The 19548-nt window shown below is 63.1% G+C and overlaps 6 protein-coding genes across 6 annotated transcripts in view; 4 read left to right on the plus strand and 2 right to left on the minus strand.

Moving 5' to 3' along the window:
* Positions 1-36: 36 nt before the first annotated feature.
* On the plus strand, positions 37-4493 carry F751_5464 (Serine/threonine-protein phosphatase BSL3; the record flags this gene model as incomplete). Its single annotated transcript, XM_011403859.1, has 9 exons — positions 37-144; positions 398-480; positions 649-910; positions 1007-1411; positions 2296-2458; positions 2681-2793; positions 3117-3743; positions 4051-4185; positions 4422-4493. The coding sequence occupies 9 exons, from the start codon at positions 37-39 to the stop codon at positions 4491-4493; spliced, it is 1968 nt and encodes a 655-aa protein (XP_011402161.1).
* A 363-nt stretch (positions 4494-4856) lies between these two features.
* Positions 4857-6959, minus strand: F751_5465 (putative sugar kinase YihV; the record flags this gene model as incomplete). The annotated part of the gene is made up of 6 exons (XM_011403860.1): positions 4857-5066; positions 5164-5251; positions 5469-5731; positions 5957-6054; positions 6496-6700; positions 6831-6959. The coding sequence occupies 6 exons, from the start codon at positions 6957-6959 to the stop codon at positions 4857-4859; spliced, it is 993 nt and encodes a 330-aa protein (XP_011402162.1).
* An 836-nt stretch (positions 6960-7795) lies between these two features.
* Positions 7796-10728, plus strand: F751_5466 (LTV1-like protein; the record flags this gene model as incomplete). Its single annotated transcript, XM_011403861.1, has 7 exons — positions 7796-7995; positions 8224-8609; positions 8855-9263; positions 9493-9652; positions 9879-9968; positions 10153-10275; positions 10642-10728. The coding sequence occupies 7 exons, from the start codon at positions 7796-7798 to the stop codon at positions 10726-10728; spliced, it is 1455 nt and encodes a 484-aa protein (XP_011402163.1).
* A 184-nt stretch (positions 10729-10912) lies between these two features.
* On the minus strand, positions 10913-14259 carry F751_5467 (hypothetical protein; the record flags this gene model as incomplete). The annotated part of the gene is made up of 6 exons (XM_011403862.1): positions 10913-11007; positions 12167-12293; positions 12887-13064; positions 13644-13666; positions 13794-13894; positions 14022-14259. The coding sequence occupies 6 exons, from the start codon at positions 14257-14259 to the stop codon at positions 10913-10915; spliced, it is 762 nt and encodes a 253-aa protein (XP_011402164.1).
* Positions 14260-14951: 692 nt separating this feature from the next.
* F751_5468 (hypothetical protein) lies at positions 14952-16372 on the plus strand (the record flags this gene model as incomplete). The annotated part of the gene is made up of 4 exons (XM_011403863.1): positions 14952-15300; positions 15458-15719; positions 15950-16027; positions 16228-16372. The coding sequence occupies 4 exons, from the start codon at positions 14952-14954 to the stop codon at positions 16370-16372; spliced, it is 834 nt and encodes a 277-aa protein (XP_011402165.1).
* Positions 16373-17242: 870 nt separating this feature from the next.
* The window catches only part of F751_5469 (Adenine/guanine permease AZG1), a gene marked incomplete at both ends in the record, with an annotated part of 6402 nt that continues 4096 nt past the window's right edge, over positions 17243-19548 (plus strand). The window contains 4 exons of the mRNA XM_011403864.1: positions 17243-17284; positions 17472-17555; positions 17906-18599; positions 18827-19332. Coding sequence (XP_011402166.1) covers positions 17243-17284; positions 17472-17555; positions 17906-18599; positions 18827-19332 — 1326 coding nt within the window. The remainder of the gene's footprint in view (positions 17285-17471; positions 17556-17905; positions 18600-18826; positions 19333-19548) is intronic.

Genomic DNA, 19548 nt, shown 5'->3' on the forward strand with positions numbered 1-19548 from the left:
ATACGGCTGGCCGGAGCTACAAATGACGTTCACATGATGGACGTGAGGACTGGGCGATGGGAGAAGTGGGCGCCGCAGGGCGAGCCCCCCTCCCCACGTGCCGCCCACGCAGCAGCAGCCGTCGGCAACATGGTCGTTGTACAGGTGAGGGCTTTGGGGAGGCTGGAGGGCGGGGCGGGCAGAGCAGGCAGCGGTTTTGGCCGGATCTCACGTCTGGCTTTGCAGGGATCACATGCCGACAGGATGGTGCATGTGCACAGTAAGCGACGGCAGCCCTTGTCCCTGCTGTTGCTCTCCTGTCAAGACCCTGTTCTCCCTGGAGGCTCCCGCACCTGTAGTCTTTTGGGTGGTTGCGCATGCAAGACCCCTCTCGCGCCACCGGCACACGTGCATGCAGGGCGGCATCGGCCCGGCGGGACTGGCATCCGAGGACCTGCACGTGCTCGACTTTACCGACACCGAGAAGCCGCGCTGGCACAGGTCGGTCGGCGTGGTGCTCGTGATCATGGTCGCAGCGGCCTGTGGGCACCAAGAGGCCACTGCATGCGCAGCATGTACCCGCCGATCTCGTCCTGCCCGAGCAGAGGCTGATGCACCTCACGTCTCGTCCCACACCCCACCCACTCCCCCTTTCCCCACCCCCGACAGGGTGGCGGTAGCCGGCCCCGGCCCCTCGGCACGGTACGCGCACACTCTGGCCCTGGTGGCCAACCGCTTCCTGGTGGCGGCCGGGGGCAACGACGGCAAGGCCACGCTGCACGACGCCTGGTCCCTGGACACCAGCGAGAAGCCATACGCCTGGCGCCGCGTGGCGGACAGCGGCGACGAGCCGCCCGCGCGCATGTACGCGGCGGCCGCCGCCCGCTCCGACGGCCTGCTCCTGCTCTGCGGCGGGCGCGACGTGGACGGCGTCCCCCTGGACGACGCCTACGGCCTGGCCCGGCACCGCGACGGGCGTTGGGAGTGGGCCGCCGCCCCCGGCACGCTGCCCGCGCCGCGCTACCAGCACGGCGCCGTGTTTGTCAACGCGCGCCTGCACGTGCTGGGGGGCGCGGTGGGCGGCGGGCGCATGGTGGACGAGGCGGCGGCGGGCGTGGCCCTGGACACCGCGGTGGGGGCCTGGGTGGGGCAGGAGGCCCCCGGCGGCGACGCGCCCGCGGCTGCCGGCGCGGCGGTGACCCTGGTGTCGCCGGACAATGCGGGCCCGGGGGCGGACGCGGTGGCCCCCGACGCCGACGCCATGCGGCGCTGCCGGCACGCGGTGGCGGCGGTGGGCCCGCTCATCTTCGTGCACGGCGGCCTGCGCGGGTCCACGCTGCTGGAGGACGTGCTGCTGGCCGACGACTCGGGCGGCACCGAGCTGACCGCCTGCGACCCGCGCTCCCCGGCCTGGCAGGCCTGGATCAACGCAGTGCACGGGCGCGAGGCGGCGGCCGCGCTGGCCAGCGCCGCGGCCGAGGAGGCCGCCGCGGCCGCCGCCATGTCCATCCGCCGCGTGGGGGGGACGGGGGACCTGGCGGGGCGCGCGCGCGGCGCCGGCGACGGGGAGGACGAGGAGGACGAGGGGGAGGGGATCGACGCGGGCGAGGGCGCCCGCCCCGGCGCGCCGCGCCGTGGCTCGCCGCCGGGGTCGCTGTCGCTGGGCGCGCGCGCGCGCGGCGACTTCCCCGCCTCGCGCGACATGCCCACGCCGGACGTGCGGCTGTACCACCGCGCCGTGGTCGTGGCGCAGGACGTGCAGGGCGAGCTGCGCGGCCTGGTTCGCCAGCTGTCCATCGACCAGTTCGAGAACGAGGGGCGGCGCGTGTCGCTGGGCGGCGCCGCGGGGGACGGGCCGCCGGGGTCGGGGCGCAGCCGCACCCCGCTTTTCGAACGCGCGTTCTCCATGCCGGTGAGCGCACGTGCCTCGCTGTGTTGGGGCGGGGGCGAGGCGAGGGGCCGGCGTGGGCGGGGCGAGGGGCCGGCGTGGGCGAGGCGAGGGGCCGGCGTGGGCGGGGCTCCCGCCAGGGCCAGAGGGTGGGCCGGACCTGGGGGCTGGGCCACCGAGCCGCCGACGTTTCGTCGGTGGGAGGTAGACTGTGCGCGCCAAGGGGGAACAGGGGGCGCGGCGGAATACTCGTATGAGCATGGGGAGGGTCAGCAGCGAACAGAGACACAGGCTGGATAGAAGCCTGGGATTCGATTCGAGGTAGCCCATGCATCTCATCCTGTGCCCCTCCAGAGCATCACACACACACCCTTTTCACCCCTCCCACCGCCGCCACCCTCCCCACCCCCAAACAATAATACATGCAGACGCACGGCATGCACAAGCAGGTGCTGCGGGAGCTGCTCATCCCACGGCACTGGCGACCACCGGAGTCGCGCGACTTCTTCCTGGACGCCGACGCCATCCACACATTGTGCGATCAGGCGGAGGCCATCTTCCAGGCGGAGCCCACCCTACTGCGGCTCAGGGGTAGGTGTCGTGATTTTGGTCGGCTAGAAAGGGGGAAAGGGGAGGGGGGCGCGCCGGGTCAGAGAGACTTGCCATGGGGCTCGGGAGTCTGTGGTATTGGAAGTGCACGGGGAGGTATGCTGGTCACCGGTCTCGTGGACAGCTCCAGGTCACGCCAGGCCTGCCCGCCTGCATATACAACCACACTTTCACAAATCCCGCCTAAACTTCCTGAACCAACAGCGCCCGTCAAGATCTTTGGGGACCTGCACGGCCAGTTCGGGGACCTGATGCGGCTGTTCGAGGAGTACGGCACGCCCTCCACCTCCGGCGACATCACCTACATCGACTACCTGGTGGGAGTTGGTTTTTTGGGGGGGAATTCTCTGGCAGGAGAATTAAGGCAGGGAGGAGTGGGGGTCCAGCCGGTCAGGTAGCGGGCCGGGGGCAGAGGGGTCCCACCATACACCATGGGCCGAGTGCCATTCCAAACATGGGAAGAGTGGGTGAGCCACTTTGAACCCGCATCGGGCGGCGCAACCTTGCCATTTCAGCCTTCGCCATGGTTCCAGGCCCTCCCGTTGACCGGCCCACCTGTTTTGCCTGTGCAATTGCCTCCCCCAATCCCTCACTGTTCAGCACCATCTCAGATCCCCCTTCCCCCTCTCCTTAAAAAAAGTTCTTGGGCGACTACGTGGACCGCGGCGCTCATTCGCTGGAGACCATGTGCCTGCTGCTGGCGCTGAAGATCGACCACCCCGAGAACGTGCACCTGATCCGGGGCAACCACGAGGCCTCCGACATCAACGCCCTCTTCGGCTTCCGGCTGGAGTGCGTGGAGCGGCTGGGCGAGCCGGAGGGCCTGCGCGCCTGGAACCGCTTCAACCAGCTCTTCAACTGGCTGCCCCTGGCGGCGGTGATCGAGGACAAGGTTCTGTGCATGCACGGCGGCATCGGGCGCTCCATCCACAGTATGGAGCAGATCGCGGAGCTGGCCCGCCCGCTCACCATGGAGGACGGCGGCGTGGTGCTGATGGACCTGCTCTGGTCCGACCCCACCACCAACGACGCGGTGGAGGGGGTGCAGCCCAGCCCGCGCGGCCCGGGCCTGGTCACCTTTGGCCCCGACCGCGTGCTGGAGTTCTGCCAGGCGAACGAGCTGCAGATGATCGTGCGCGCTCACGAGTGCGTGATGGATGGCTTCGAGCGCTTCGCGCACGGCCGCCTCATCACCCTCTTCTCCGCCACCAACTACTGCGGCACCGCCAACAACGCGGGGGCCGTGCTCGTCCTGGGCAGGGACCTGGTGGGTGGCCAGAGAGGGGGGAGGAGGGTTTGGGGGGGAGGGCCGGGTCGTCAGACGATGAGGGCTTGGTGTGGGGTATATGCAGAGGCTGGAACCTGATGATGTGCAGAAGCTGCAGGAGGGGTCGATGGGTATGTGCAGACAAAGACATGTGGGCCAATCCAGGCTGCCATCCCGGGCCTGGCTGCGCAGATCGTAGAGCCACTGCATGCATTCATGCATGCGGCTGCACCTGACCCAGGTACCCCATACGACGAAAGACCCCTGTCGGAACCCCCCCCCCCACTCACACATGCACCCACCACAGGTGATGGTGCCCAAGCTGATCCACCCGCTGCCCCCGACGACGCCGCGACAACCGCACAGCCCCACCCTGGCGGGGGAGGAGATCATCGAGGACCCGCCCACACCCCACCCCTCCTCGGGCGACATGTGGATGCAGGTGGGCTGGCGCTCTTGGAATGGGGTCGGGGTGATATTGGTGGGTAGGGTGCATGCGGCCTGCGGGTAAACCCCATTCTGCTGTGTCATGCATGGCCTCATTGTCGAAGGTCCCGAGCCTGGCGTTGCTGGGAGGGCAACTTGATGAAGGGACCTCCCATGGAAGTTCCCCGCTGTGCGAATGGTGTCGACTCCCACCCTCTCTTCCCCCAATTCGACCACCATTCACCTAAACAGGCGGTGAATGCCGAGAGACCACCCACGCCGCCCCGCGGTCGACCCTCCAGTCCGCAGTCATTTTTCGACTGACACCCCGTCCTTTTCGCCCCCTCGCCGTCACCTGTGATGTGCCATGCCACAAACCTGAGTCCCAGCTTGCAAGCGCATGATGTAGCAAAAACAAAGTTGCGGCGGCGCCTGGGAAGCAGGGGCGGCTGCAATGGTGTTGCATTGCACTGTGTGCCGCAGGAGACAGGGGTGCTGCCGAGCACTGTGCTGAGCAGGTAGGATGACAGTCTGAGAAAGTGAACAGTGGGCCACCAACCCCTTGCTCTTCTTGGGGTTCTCGCAAGCTTATATGAGGACGCAGCACCTAGATGAGCAAAGACTAAGCAGGAGACTGTTTCACAAAGGGACATCGGGAAGAAAGTGTGAGGCTCGCACTGAGGATCTTCATGCTGCTCTCCTGCTCTCCAGCACACCTTGCAGGGAGGGGTGCAGCTGGGCTAGGTGGGGCATGCCCGTCCGCGCCCCCAGCTCAGTGCACTTGGCCGCAGCGACAACCGTGCCCAGCTTCGCGGCAGCTTCCAGGCTGGCACCAACAGACACACTGACCAGGAGCGAGCCCAGGAAGGCGTCCCCAGCGCCCGTGGTGTCAACGACCTCCTGAGGGAGGGAGGGAAGGCAGGGCAGGGGGCTTTGAGACGTGCCCGCAGGAGGCTAGTCCTCTTAATAACGGGATGTACACTTCATCACCCACCGTCTCCAGGCTTGCGGCTTGATGCACCAGGACGCCAAACCCCGTCCCATCCTGGAGTTGTAGATGCCCTGAGGCACAGGCGCCCACCCTGCGTCAAGGTTTTGGGTTCGCATGTCAGGATACAAGGCAGGGCAATGATTGTGCAAGCATGCGCCCTCGCTGCAAGCCGGCCCTGCCATCCCATGCTGGGTGCCCTGGCTGTCGTTGCCCATGCACCGTGTCGAGAAAGGAACCTGTCTTGCTTCTTCCTGCCTGTCAATCAGTCTCTCTCGCCGATTCGCAATATTTCCCCATCATCCTCACACCTGACCAGTGATCCATTCAGCGCTGTGCAAGCGGCCTCCTCGGAGCCTTCGATGCCCTTCCTGCGTGCATCGGCCTCGCCCCAGAGCTTTTGCATGAGTCGGTCGAGGTCTGCCCCGCTGCCGATCGGCTCACCACTGCCTTCCTGCCGTTGGAATGCCACCAACCCGCTCGGACCCAGTGTGGTGACCAGCCAGCGGGCTGAGGTCAGTCTCCCCAACATGCACAGCAGGGCGGAGCCCAGCGAGAGTTCCTGGGTCCACGTCTTGGGGGTGGGGGGTGGGGGGTATTGGGAGCAGGGAGCGCTGTTCATGCGGAGCGAAGGTTGCAAGAGAGTCATGAAGGCCTGTTCAGGTGGCGTCCCGAGGCAGTGGACAATGGCCTGACGATGCCATGCATTTGCTGTCCCTGTCGGCCATCGCTCTTGAAAATTGTGGCCACCCTGGTCTCTACAGCTGCACCTGCATCCCCTCTGCAATGCGATGCTCACCTTGGGGAAGGTGGCGTTGGTGTACACATACTGAGCGCCTTGCAGCAGGACATCAAGCCCCGGCCGTGGCTTTTCCGCCTCCACCAGGACAGGAATGCCTGTTGATCCATTTGTGAGGAGGGGAGAAAGGATGGTGCAAGGCGCCTCTGCTCAGCTGCTGAGCCAACACATGCCTCTGGAGGGGCCATGGTAACACCATCACCGACCGACTCACGCACCTCTCGCATGCGCACCGCCCAGAAGCTGCACCGCTGCCTCCGGATGTCTCCCATCCAAGAACACCAGCTTGGTGGCTGAGGAAAGCACCACCCCACGCTCCAAACCCAGAGCCTCTCCCTCAACAGCCGTCATGTCCTCGCCAGGGGAATGGATGCACGTCCTTGTTCCACCTGGGGCATCACAGATTGTGACACTTGGAGCACTGGAGACAATTCAGGTTCCCTGTAACACTCACATGATGACGACCATAACTAACATCATGAGCTCGATGAACACTCAATTCGGCAACCAGCAAGGGCCATTTCTCGGCCCCAACCCACCTGCTGCATCCACTATGATGTAGGTTGTGGGCGAGGGGCCGGTCTTGGAGAACAGAAGGCACTGGGTGTCGATGCCCTCCCCCTGCAACTCAGCCTCAATGCTGCTTCCAGCAGCGTCACTCCCTGCCTTGCTGATGATGGCCACGGGTGCACCCAGACGTGCAGCGGCAGTGAGGGCGTTGGCGCAGTTACCGCCGCCCTGGATCTGCATCCACTTGAAAACGGATGCTGCCGGTGAGACGAGTACCCCACCCGAGGGGGTCACATTGCAGCACAGGCCTCTCTTGGCACCATCAAGCACTGGCGAATACCAACACGAATCCAATCTAGCTCACCAAAAGCCGTCTGGCGCGGATCTTTTCGTCAGGGGCGGGGAAGGAGTCCACGAGGGCCAGGGTGTCCAGACCACAGGACCCCAGACCCAGGACCGCGCAGTCGAGCTGAGCCGGGCGGGGCTCCTTCATCGCGGAGCCGACTATGGGGTAACGCGATGGCCGATGGCGGTATGCACACCGGTTGTCAGGCTGCTGATGCATTGCACCCCGCTGCCTGTCCGCTGCCGCGCTGGAGCTGGCGATGCCGCTCATGGCCGCGACATGGTCCGGACGGGGTCCCACTGCATGAACCACCATGCGCGTATGCTAGCCCGGGAATTCCTAGCAGTATGCCAGGACCTGGATGTCTGTCGCGGCAAAATGGAGCTCTTGTCGCCTCCTGTATTCGTAATGGTCCTGCAGAAGGCGACAGACTCCCAAGTCTTGTCCTGGTGGTCCCTCGGGATCAAGAAGATAAGAGATTCAAAACACACCATTCCATTACGAAACTACAATGGGATGATGTTTGGGTATTCCGATCAGTTTGCTACCATATTCTCTTTGCCAATTGCTCATGCGTAAGGCATGGCGACAGCTGGCTTTGTGTGCCTGTGAGATCAGTAACTTTGCATTGATTCAGCCTCCTCTCACCAAGTACTTCCAGGTGACCTTGCTGAATCACTTCTATCAATTGAGTCGACTCTACGCATATCAGTACACCCTGGGTGCTTCATGACAGTAGGTGCCACTTGTGGATTTGACACAGTCTTCACAGGATCTGCTCGGTCTGGCGCCGGCGCCCTCGCGCTCGCGTTACTCCAACTTGCAAATGCTTCGCGCCCGCTCATAGCGAGGAATTGGGCGTCGCATGCATCTCAGACAGTACTTTAGGTATTCCCATTCCTCTCGTGCCCAGGAAGACACAACGGGTCCCCGTACTCACAAAACTTCGCACCTCGTGCCAGGGACCCGCGAGGCACGCCAGCATGGGCAGGCCACGAAAGCCTTTCATCGACAAGAAGAATTCCACGACGTATAATCTCATTCATAGAAATACAGATGCTGGCGAAGTGGTGGATGCTTCTGGTCGCGTGTTCGTGGACGCCGGCAAGGGAGTGGGACTGGGCCGGGTGGACGAGGAGGCTGCAGCTGCAGCGCGCGCAGCCTCTGGAACTGCGAACAGGAGGTATTCAGAGGCGCTTGTTTGGGCTTGGGAGTTTGAGAGGGCCAGGTGAAGAGCCCAACGAGGGTATGTTTGGGCACGGAGATAGGGCAACACAGCTGAGTCTTTCCAGAGCGCCCATGGCAACCAAGAACCTGCATGCCCTTGGACCGTGGCCTTGGTGATCCTTGCAGCCATATCATGTCCATTTCCATACCACTGAACTTGTCAAAGCCGCTTACATCCCACCAGATACCCCCCGGGACACCCCCTTGCCTGGCTGGAGGCCGAGGAGAGCGGCCCCTCCAGCTCCCTCACCCCTGCGCGGCGTCGCGAGCTGATCGAGCTGGGCTTCCCAGATGACGGCTACGACTACCTGGCCCACCTGAGGGCGCTGGGCGGCGGCAGCAACGCCTTGGAGGGACCCGACAGGAGCGAGCTGGCCGCGGCGGTCGGGCCCGGGGTCTTCGTCCCAGCGCAAAAGCCCCTGGCCCCCGCCGCCGACGTGGCGCTGTACGATGCGCACGCCCTGGCGCTGCCGGGCGGGGCGGTGAAGGAGGAGGAAGAGGAGGCCGAGGGGGCCATGGGCGGCGTGACCGCCTTCACGCGCCGGCGCGAGCGCGCCCCCGCTGCCATAGGTGAGGGTAATTGACAGGCGTCGGAGGGTTTTAGGTTGCAGGGTCTGGCCAGGGGGCTCCATGCATCCTGGATCGGCTGTTCTTGTTCATGACAGACGCGCAGAACCGAGTGTCAAGAGTTTATTGCGACAGACTTCATGGATGCTGTTCATGGCTGGTGTTAATCTTTGAGAGCTCTATACCGAGCCTGATGCCCTCATCGTGTCCCCATCTGTCATGCATGCCTGCGCCCTGTGCTGCTGCAGATCAGGAGGAGCTCGCCGAGCTGGATGCCATGCTGGCGCAAGCAGAGGCGGAGGCGGAGGCGGAGGAGATCGGGGAGGAAGGCCTGGGAGACCTGCTGGATGACTTCATCCTCACGGCAGTCGGGCGGCATGAGGAAGGCACGGGCGCTGACGAGGCCGACGAGGGCCACTCCTGGAAGGGGAAGGAGTCATCTGCCTCGGAGGTTTCCTCCGCGCCAAGTGACAGTGAGTCCGAGGACGAGGACTTTGAGTCTGAGGCCGGCGACGGTCTGGGGGAGCTGAGGGGCGAGGGCTCCGTCCAGTCTCGGTGGCCAGGCCGGACGGCGCCCAAGGCGGGCAGCATCGCCTCCACCTACTGGCGGGAGGAGCGCCAGGATCGGAGGGGGGAGCTGACCACCCTGGACGACAGGTGTGAGGAGACAGGGATGGTTCTGGCCTTTCACCTTCATGAGTGGGTGGAATGCAGCTGGTCCACCAGTCCCCTGCCCCTTTGGGAGATCGTGTTGGCAGCCAAGGTCTACTGGCTGTCGGCCCAAGCATGCAGTCACCTCTACCTCTAGCGAGAGGTCCTGAACCCCTTTCTGGACGATGCGGCTTGGAGGAACGCCTTCTCCTTTTCCAACCACCCCCGGTTCCAGGTTTGAGCATGTGGCGCTGGAGTACGACGAGGACGAGATCGGGGATCTGTCAGACCACGGGTCCGACCTGGAGGGGGACACTGCGCCAGAGGAGCTGGCGCCGCAGCTGGCCTTCCTGCTCACCATCGACGAGCGGGACAAGGCCGCGCGCCTGCGTGGAGTGAGTGGGTTTTGGGAACCCGGGGGGCGGAATGCTGGGAGGGGCAGGGAGTCCTGACAGAGAGGTGGCTGGCGTCGTGGAGAGGTCTTGCCTTGCACGACAGCGCCATCTGCGCGCGGATGAGGCGAAGCGAGGGCATGATATGCTGTCCACCGCTGCATGTGTTGCTGGAGGCACAGTCCACCGCCATGCCCTGCTCAAGACTGCCACATTCACATGATGTCAGGAGGGCCAAGCGACCCGCCCCTCGGCGCTGGCCGCACAGCTGGAGAGGTTCGGCATGACCGACGACGACCACGAGGCCGCCGTTCGTAAGGTGAGTGGGTGATCGGGGTGGGGCACCTGGGGATTTGGCGTGGCGCTGGAGACGGGCTGGAGGTCCTGTCTGTCCTTGCCGGCAAGCGGCGAGGGTCTCCATGCTGGCTGACCATGGTCCCATGCTGCGCCGGGATGGCCTGCGCTGGCCCTCACCGCCGCGCCCTCCCCTCTTCACACTGCAGGCCAAGGATTTGGTGCAATGGGCCGAGGCGGAGGAGGGGCCAGACACCAGCGTCCCCCGACCGCACGGCAGCATCTACGTCCCGGCGGAGCACCACGAGCGCGAGCGCTGGGACGCCGAGACCGTGCTGTCACTGCGCAGCAACCTGGACAACCACCCGGGGCGCATCGCGGCGGACACCACGCGGGCGCGGCGGCGCGGCCCGCAGGCGATCGAGGAGGCCGCGCCGGTGACGGAGCCCATACGGTTGAATGCGGCCGGGTTCCCGCTGGGCCTGGGGCCCGCCCGCCGGCGGCCGGGGGCGGCGGCGATGCCCGAGCCGGCGGCGGCCGAGTCCTCGGGCTCTGGGAAGGAGGGGCCGGAGGGTGATCCCGAGACGGGGGCCGGACCGTCGCTGCAGAGGCACAAGGGCGAGACGGCCGAGGAGAAGCGGGCGCGCAAGGCGGCCGTGAAGGAGGCGGCGCGGGCGGCGCGGGCGGCGAAGAAGGAGCTCAAGGGCCTCTTCAAGGAGGAGCGGGGCAAGGCGGCCAGGCGCTCGGCCACGGCGCAGCCCCAGGCTGCCCTGCACATGCCCTGAGCCTGGCAATGAGTGGTGGAGTGCGGCATTGGGGCCCACAGGCCCCCAGTGTGATTGCATGTTCTGGCCGAAGCTTCCTTTGCTGTGACAGGCGGAGCTCATTCAAGCTCCCAAGGCAGGCAAACAGTTTCTGCTGGTGACACACAGTGCTGCGATCCTGGGATAATGGTGAGCCCCACGCTGCTCAGTCCTGGTGACCCGCAGCAGCGGCCAGAGCCAGGCGCGACGGGCGGGCGGTCGGTGCCCTCGGCCGCTTGGGGGGCTTGGGCGGGCCCAGAGCTGCTGGAGGGAAGGGGAGAGAGGAAGGCTCGACAGTGACTGTATGAGTTCAGCACAATGAGCTCCTGCAATGGCTGATTCAAGCCGGGCACTGAAGGCCATGCTTGCATGAGTTATCGGGCCTCACCATTGCAAACATGGCACATGCAAGACGCCAAGCAGCCTCACCTGCTGCTTCAATAGGATCGAGTGCCCCAAACCTTGTTGGTATCGCCCGCATGTCCTCCTTGAACAGCACTTCGGCCAGAGCTGCCTTTTCCCTTTCTCGAGTTGCTTGCCTGTGAATGGGATCTGGCCTTGAGGAGGAGACCAGGACGGCTGCTGGAACCTTCATCATTGGCAACAACACAAGCCTGGCAGGCCCTATGCATCCATTGTGGAAACATGGCCACGTATTACGACAAAGGCCCAGGCCGTGCCTGAGAAAGTCGTCGGAGACTGCAGCGTCCTCGGTGTATGCAGTGGTAGCTGCTTCCAGGGCGGCACATTTCTCCACCCGAGGCCCTGATTGCATCGTCTCCCCTGCCTGTCCCCTTCGCCGAAAGGCTTTGTAGTTGGGCAGCCCTGCATGGGGTTGGAACTGTGGCTAAGGCACATGGCAAGTCCCAAGAAAGGAGCTGCTGCTGGGAGGGAGGCAACTCGGATGTCAAGGCTGGATGGCCCAGGAGGCACCCTAGACATGGATCACGGCCTGGAGCAGACATACCTCTCGTCCAACCTCAGCCCCTCCTCCACAGCACAGACCCTAGAATGGCCCGAGTACCTGTGGCCCCTGCACTCCCTCCCATGCGCCCCAGGCTTCCCCTCTCCGGCACGACAATGTCCAGGATGAGGGGCGCAAAGCTGATGGTGGCCTGTGTTTCCTCCACTCGTTCCCCCACAGCCTCCGCCTGCTGCTCCAGTGTTGAGCTCGCCGGCGGGACGGCTTGCGGTGTCTCTGCGTGGCTCATCAGCTCGTCCTCCCCCTGCAGCACCTGGCGCCGCTTCCTCGGCCGCGCCCCCTCTTCCGCCATTGTGTCCGGCCCCGAGAGGCTGGCTGGCGCCTGCCTGACCCCAGCTGCAGCTGGATGCTCCTGCCGCCCTGGCCTCTTCCAGGCCCGCTGCGAGGCCACAGGAGCGATAGGGCTGGCCGCCACACTGCCCTCCCGCCTCGGCGCACCCATCGTGCCCTCATCCTCTGACGCCTCGGTGGTGTCGCCCGTGTGCTCCTCTGCCGCGGGCACGTCTGTCGGGGGCCGTGCCACCTGCAGGGCTCCCAGCGGGTCTGTGCCTGCCCATAGTGCGTCCTGCAGCGAGGGGGAGAGGGGAATAGCTATGATGTGGAGCCCAGGTGCCCCCCTCCACGACCCAGCTCCGGGGGGTGACGAATCGTGGCAGCCTGAGCGAGCAAGGATGCATGCAGCAGGCATGCCGCGGTGGTGTGTGCACGTTGAGCCACACTTCAGATCAACAGGCCCCCAACAGTGGACCAAAGCGCTCGGCACCCAGCCGCAGGACAAGGGCGCAAGGGCTGGTATCGACACGAGCCTGCCTTATCCTGCTGCAAGCACATGCTCCAACCACCTCGCCGCAGCAGCACCAGCCTAAGAACCCCGACGCACCAGGAGCAGCTGTGCCGTTGTCCACGAAGCTTGGAACTCAGTCCCAGTTGGGTCAGCCTCCAGGATGCGCCATGCCTTGGCATGCCTGGGCAGTGCAGGTTCGAGAAAGTGCCCACCCAGCCGCTGCAGCACCGCTTGCAGGTGCTCGTCCTTTCCCAAATGTGAATTGAGTGGCACAGGAACAGGGCTGTGAGTTCCTGCCGCGGATTCACGAGAGCTTGGAGGCAGTCACCGGAGGCCGCTTCCACAGGGCTCGTCCTGCCGAGCCCCCCCCTCACCTTGGCCTTCCCCTCCCACGCAAATGCCTGGTCCTTGAGTGCCTGCTGCGCCTCGAGATCCCTCAGGAAGGAGTTCAGGTCCGCCACTGACCTGCTCCCTGCCAGCTTTGGAGGATGGGCCGCCTCGTCGGGGGCATCGTGGCGCCACACCCCTTCATGCTCATCCCAGGCGCGGAGCCTGTGCAGGGGCATGGCGAGAGGAATGTTGCTTGCTGGGAGGATGACCCAGCAAGGACTGCGGAGGGAGTCACAACCAACCTTGGCGTTCCTGACCTGCCATCCTCATCTTTCCACGAACCCAGCGCGGCCCCTCCCTCACCAATCAGCAGTCACGACTGGCAGCTCGGAGATCAACGCCAGCAGGAGTACTGGGCTGGGAGCGACAGGCGCCGTGCTCGCAGCTATAACCCTGGTGCCAGGGTGTCGCAGGTCCGACACAAGAGGAACTCCTGCGCGTGCCAGATGAGTGGGGAGCTGGCAGCCAGGCTTGCGGCAATGGGTGACGGCCGGCACGTACTGCATGGGCATGTGGCCTGAGCTCAGCCTTGGCCCCAGAAAGCAGACCAGGGAAACACGACTGCCACCATCCCCACCAAGTTTCACGGCCAAACGAGCTGCAGCCTGTGCCTCATCCTGGGGAAGGTTGGGTAGGAGGTACGCCACCCATTCCAGGTTGTACAGCCTGCATGGTGAGGGATGCATGAGCTTGATGCGCACAACATTGGCTCTTGGGAGGAGCCGCCGGCATGCAGCTCACCTGAATGGGGACTTCAAACCAAACTGCACAGCGGACGTTTGGCAGGGAAAGGGTTGATGGTGCATGGCACAAGGGAGGGAACAGTCGGCAACATGGAAGCCACCCACTTCATTACATGGCACCAAACCGTACCGTCCCTCCTCGCCGCACCTTGATGTAGAATTCATGCCTTGCCACGGCCTCCTTGTCCTTCCCTCTGGCGAGCATTCCCTCATTGGTCGGGGTCACCAGGGTGCCATAGCGGCTCGTGTCTGCAGGTTGGTGCCGGGCATACAAGTCGGATCAAGGTCTACTGGCAAATCATCGATACGAGTTCCATGGCCCTGCCCAGTCCCAGTCAAGGCGCGAGCACAGAATCTCTAGGCGCAGTCATCTCACCAGAGACACGAACAAAGGGCCCTTGGGCCTCGCTTTCCCAGGCTTCGGGCCCTGGCACCCAGAGGTGTGCATGCTCCCTCGAAATGCTCTTGTCGTCTGTTACAGCGATGTCGCACTGGCCCGCCAGACGACCCACGCTATAGGTCCCTGGTTTCAGGAAATACTTGACTGTTCTGCTTTCCAGAGGTCGGTCATCATCTGCGAACTCTTTTGCCTCCAGGAGCCAGAGGCTCGTCATGGACGGCAGAGCTCGCGCAGAGTCGAACGCACGTCATCCAGGGGTCATGAGCCTTTGCACGGCTTTATAAATACGGTGCGATGGGTTTGATATAGCTGCCAATACTAGTGTGTCTGAGCACTGCTCCTTGACGAGATCGCGTGCTTTGGATGCTTTCTAATTGCGCGGATTGGCAATGCTCTTACATGCCGCGCGACCATCAGATTAAGCCTCTGACGCCTACGTTGGCCTGTTCATCCCGCAGCGGAGAGGTGCGCGACAAGGCAAGCGTGAGGGCGTGACGACAATCTTCGCGAAGATCCGGGGGTGCTACAGCCTGCTCACAAACGTCAGCAATACCCTCAGTAGCCCAGCATACCGTGGAGTGTTATTTAATGATGAGACCAGTGGTGGTTTGCCGGGATCCTGGTCATGCGGCGGTGTGTCGTGTGGGTGGGGACATGCCAAACATGAAACACTTCTAAAGTATTCTCTTCACAGGAATGTGGGGTTTCAGCAGCAGACCACCACCAGGTGACGCAGGCAATGACCTGCCAGTTCCCGCAATCCACGAATGGGTTGCTGGATGCTCGTCAAATGATCCCTAATTGGTCGTATAGACGGCCAGAAGCTATGGAGTCGGTTCCTGATCGCCAGCGTTCGCTCGCTGTGCTGAGATGATGGTATAAAGTCCGACGAGGGATGGAGAAAGTATGGCAGCACGTGGCCGTCCCTCTCGAGTGGATCAACATGATCCCAAAGTTCGGTTTTCATTGCCGGAAACAGTCCCGGTGCTGCATGGACAAGAACCCGGAGCCATGCTTTTTGCCGTGGGGTCAAGGTCTGTTTCCATTCCAGATCACGGTGTCGCGCACCGTGCAGGCACCTCCTCGGAGCACACCGTGCCGCCAACACACCGAGTGAATCATCGACGCAGCTTGCTTGCCGCTGTACCGGGCTTCCCAATTTTGCACTTGCTTCTGCCTCGTTTGGCAGCCTCTCAAGAAGCCGAGCTTGTCAACAAAGTTTCACCCCTGTCCAACCTTTTACAGTCCCCAGCAGGCATGATGGCCCAGTACTGGCAGGGGATTGAACAGTCGTAGTTCTGGCTCACCCCGAATATGACGTACAGGTGGCATATGCCTGAATTTGATAGCCCATTACACGCAGTTTGGAGACCTGCACTCTGACTGGACATCCATTCCTGCCACAAATGCAGCATTCTACCGATCTCGACAGCAGGCGGGTGGCGGAGCCAAGATCCTGGCGCCCATCCGCGGGTCCAGAGCCGGCCTGGAACGCTGCCGCTTCATATTGAATGATGGGGGTCCCAACCCGTACGTGGCCATGCTACGGCTGGCAAGGAGTGCCTCCATGAACTGCTATCTGTACGAACCTAACGCTGGGGAGGGGTGGGAGGCGCGCGCATCTCTCATCCAACAGAGCCTGCCATTCAGCGACCCTTGCACGCTTCGCTTGATGTGAGCCTTGTGTGGCTGGTGGTGGGAGGCAAAGGGGTCGGCATGTGTCAGGGTTGTAGCATTGCACCCAGCAAATTGGTCGGGTGATGCTCGTCTCCCGCAGACCCATAACACATTGACTATGGGCACGCCCTGTCCTCTTGGCATGCAGGCGATCACTGAAGCGATATAAAAGAGAGCAGTTGCCATATTTGAGCCTCCCATCCTTCTGCTGCACACTTCATTCACAGATACAAGAACAGCATCACCCTGAACAAGGACCCTGCGCTCCAGCAGCAAGGGAAGGTGCAACTAGAACGTCTGATCAGGTGAGATAAATTGGCACCGGGCGCTTACATGTTTTGGGGCAAGACTGTTTAGAACGGCACCATGACTTCGAAATTAAGGCTGTATAGGGCCCTGCGAGAGTACACGTTGATTTGCTCAAGCGGTGCTGTAGTTGCCTTTCGTCTTGAGGTTGACGATCACCGGTCGTCTCACCAGCCGCTCTTTGCGATCCTATCCAAAGGAACTTCCAGCTTTTGGATGACATGCTGGAGCGGGCGTCGCAGGGGGACCAGGCAGCAGTGCAGCAGGTGCCCAAAATTCTTGATGACGCCATCGAAACTAATGCTGGTTTTGAGGCCACCATCCTTGCATGCCTGGGGTTGTGAGATGGCCACTATGTGTGTGGATTCACTAGCAGATGATCGCTTGGCAGCCATTGAGCAAGGTGTGTCGTAAGCATGTTTGATTGAGTGCTCCCAAGGAGGATTTTAAGCCCAGCGTCTCATGCTCACTCGTTGACGGGGAATGCACGACTCACAGGGCAATACACCCGTGCGATTGGAGCACGAAGCCGATAGCCGTCAGACAAACGTCGTGCGAAAGACCTGTCGTGATACTTAAAAATGAAGTGGAACAATACGACACTGTTCCAAAACCGCATGCTGAAGAGCACCCATCACAAGCATCCCGACGGCATTATTGTCGAACATATGGTGGCGGACTTGTACGGGGCGTTTGAAATTCCCAGCGTGAAGAGAGTGGTTCCCAGCGGCGCGACATGCCACCCCAATACCAGACGCAAAGCATGACACGCCCAAAGCTGGCCTCTCACGGACGACAGAGGTTACGGCAGAGGCTAAACTAAAAATCCCACGTGATGTTAGGGTTTGACTACACGGGTGTCCTGAAGGATGGCAGTCGGTCACCATAGGCTTTGTGAATGGGAACTTAAATGCACGCAAAGTCTTCCGCGCCTCGTTCTGGACCTGTCGACAGTGTGCAAAGGCCGCCTCGTCCTTCCGGCTGTGGTACAGGACGATTTTCCGAAAGCTTCCGTTCGACCCCGACCGGGGCAGCGGACCAGGGAGCGAGGGTTGCGAAAACACTAGGGCAATAGGATCATGCAGCGTGAGGACTGTCGTCAGAAGTTTCAGAGTGATTTGGAGGCACAAGAAAGCTGCCTACCAAATCAGAAACTTTCGTTGCGACTTTGCACCACTTGCCAAGAGCACAAACCCCATACCCAGTCCCTCAGGATGGGGTATGCCGACAAGATCAATGCGAGGGTGGAGAATAGCGTGAGTGGCGCCAGTTTGTTAAAAAAACATGCCTGAGTACCCTTGGGCCGGCTGATCCCGCCATGCACCACCGATTTACAGCCTCGGTCTAGGGCTTTACTGCCGACGCATCGCATGGCCGTGCCCGCTCGCCGGGATGGCCGAAACACTCCGCTCCCTCACTCGACGCCCCCCTCCCCCTTTGCAGATCGTGGGGCGCTACTTCAAGGTGAAGGAGAGGAACACCAGCTTCACCCAGGAGCTGCGCGGTGGCAGTGTGACCTTCCTCACGGTGCGCTGGCGGCCTGGCATTTGTCAGTCGAGGGACACATCGGGGCGGGCTGTCGGGGTACAGCTCGCTCGCTTGTTCCTCGAGGGATGAATGAGTCCTGTATTCTTATCATCCCGCTGGGATTGGGGACCTGGTCTGTTGACAGGAGGTCGCACGATGAGGCTGGCATCAGGGGTTGCTGCGCGTTAACCGTGTCGTGGATTTTCCTCCCGCCCGCGTCCTGGCTCAACCAGGCTGCGCTCACACACCTGGGTTCCCGCTTCCACCCCGATCCGCCGACCCCACTTCCCTCTCTGCCCCCTCTCTCAAAGTGCCTCTTTGCCTGACAACCCCTCGCCTGCTCATGCCAGGTGGCGTACATCCTGGCTGTGAACGCCGGCATCCTGGCCGACACGGGCGGCATCTGCCCCACCAACGGCGCCTGCCCGCTGGGCCCCGGCAGCATCGGCACGGCGGCCTGCGACGACTGCGTGGCCAACACCAAGCGCTCCTTCATTTCCGCCACCGCCGCCATCTGCGTCATCGCCAACTTCCTGATGGGCATCATGGGCAACCTGCCGCTGGCCATCGCCCCCGGCATGGGCCTGAACGCCTACTTCACCTACACTGTGGTCGGCTTCTTCGGCACGGGCATGGTCACCTACCAGATGGCCCTGGCCGCCGTCTTCATCGAGGGGTTCATCTTCGTCTTCATCTCCGTCATCGGCCTGCGCACCTGGCTCACCACCATCGTGCCCAAGTCCATCTGGCTGGCCTCCTCCGCGGGCATCGGCGCCTTCCTGGCCTTCATCGGGCTGCAGCAGGCGGAGGGCCTGGGCGTGGTGACCTACAACGGGGCCACCGCCGTGGGCCTGGGCGGCTGCCCCCCCGGCTACCGCAACCACCAGTACACCTTCTCCACCGCGCAGCTGGAGTCGGCCTGCATCCTGTCCGACGGCGCGGCCATCGCCAACCCCGCCAACTCGGGCTGGACGCCCTCCAGCAACTACTTTTGCGAGAGCGCGGGCGTCATGCGCTCTGGCCAGACCTGGCTGGGCATCGCGGGTGGGAGGGGGGGAAAGGGACGACGTTGTGAGGATGGCTTGGGGACCATGGGGTTCGCTTTGGCGGTGGCAGCTGGAGTGGCGGCGGCGCCCGCTTGCGGTGTGATGCGTCCCCAGGACCCTTTGGACCCCCTGCCCCCCCTCGCATCCACCCCTGACATCACCCCCTACCGTACCTCACCACTCCACCATCCACCCCCACCCTACTCCCACCCCACCCACCGCCAGGTGGCATGCTGATGGCGGTGCTGCTGGCCAAGAACCTGAAGGGCGCGCTGATGGTGGGCATCCTGTTTGTCACCTTCATCTCCTGGATCCCCTCCTCCGGCAACCATGCTGCGTACCTGGGCTCCTCGGCGGGGCCCGGGGGCCAGGAGCGGCTGGACTACTTCCGCAAGGTGGTGGCCGTGCCCGACACCAGCTACACCGCGGCCCAGCTCGATTTCTCCGGCTTCAAGACCGGCCAGCTCTGGCTCGCGCTCATCACCTTCCTCTACGTCGACTTCCTGGACTGCACGGGGACCCTCTACTCCATGGCCAACTTCCTGGGCCTCTACATCCCTAACTTCATTGACAAGAAGACGCTGCAGTTCGAGCGCCAGCTCCCCGCCTTCTGCGTGGACGGCGTGTCCATCACCGTTGGCGCAGTGCTGGGCACCTCCCCGGTCACCGTCTTCGTGGAAAGCGCGTCGGGCATCAGGGAGGGCGCGCGCACGGGCATTGCCGCCCTCATGGTGAGGCAGGGGTGCTTTCGTGTTTGGGAGTGAGGTGGTGGCGGGGATGGAGTTTCTCAACCTGTGCTAGAGGCCAGCGCGGCTTGTTTCTCTCTGCGCCTTGCATGCCAGAGCACCGGCCTTGCCACGGCATAGCGTGGTCCCAGCGGTCCTGCATACCGTGGTGACTGGTACTATTCTCTGGCTCGTTCAATTACCCTCTCACCCCCATTCGCT

Source organism: Auxenochlorella protothecoides (genome assembly GCF_000733215.1).
Source record: "Auxenochlorella protothecoides strain 0710 unplaced genomic scaffold scaffold64, whole genome shotgun sequence".
Taxonomy (NCBI): domain Eukaryota; kingdom Viridiplantae; phylum Chlorophyta; class Trebouxiophyceae; order Chlorellales; family Chlorellaceae; genus Auxenochlorella; species Auxenochlorella protothecoides.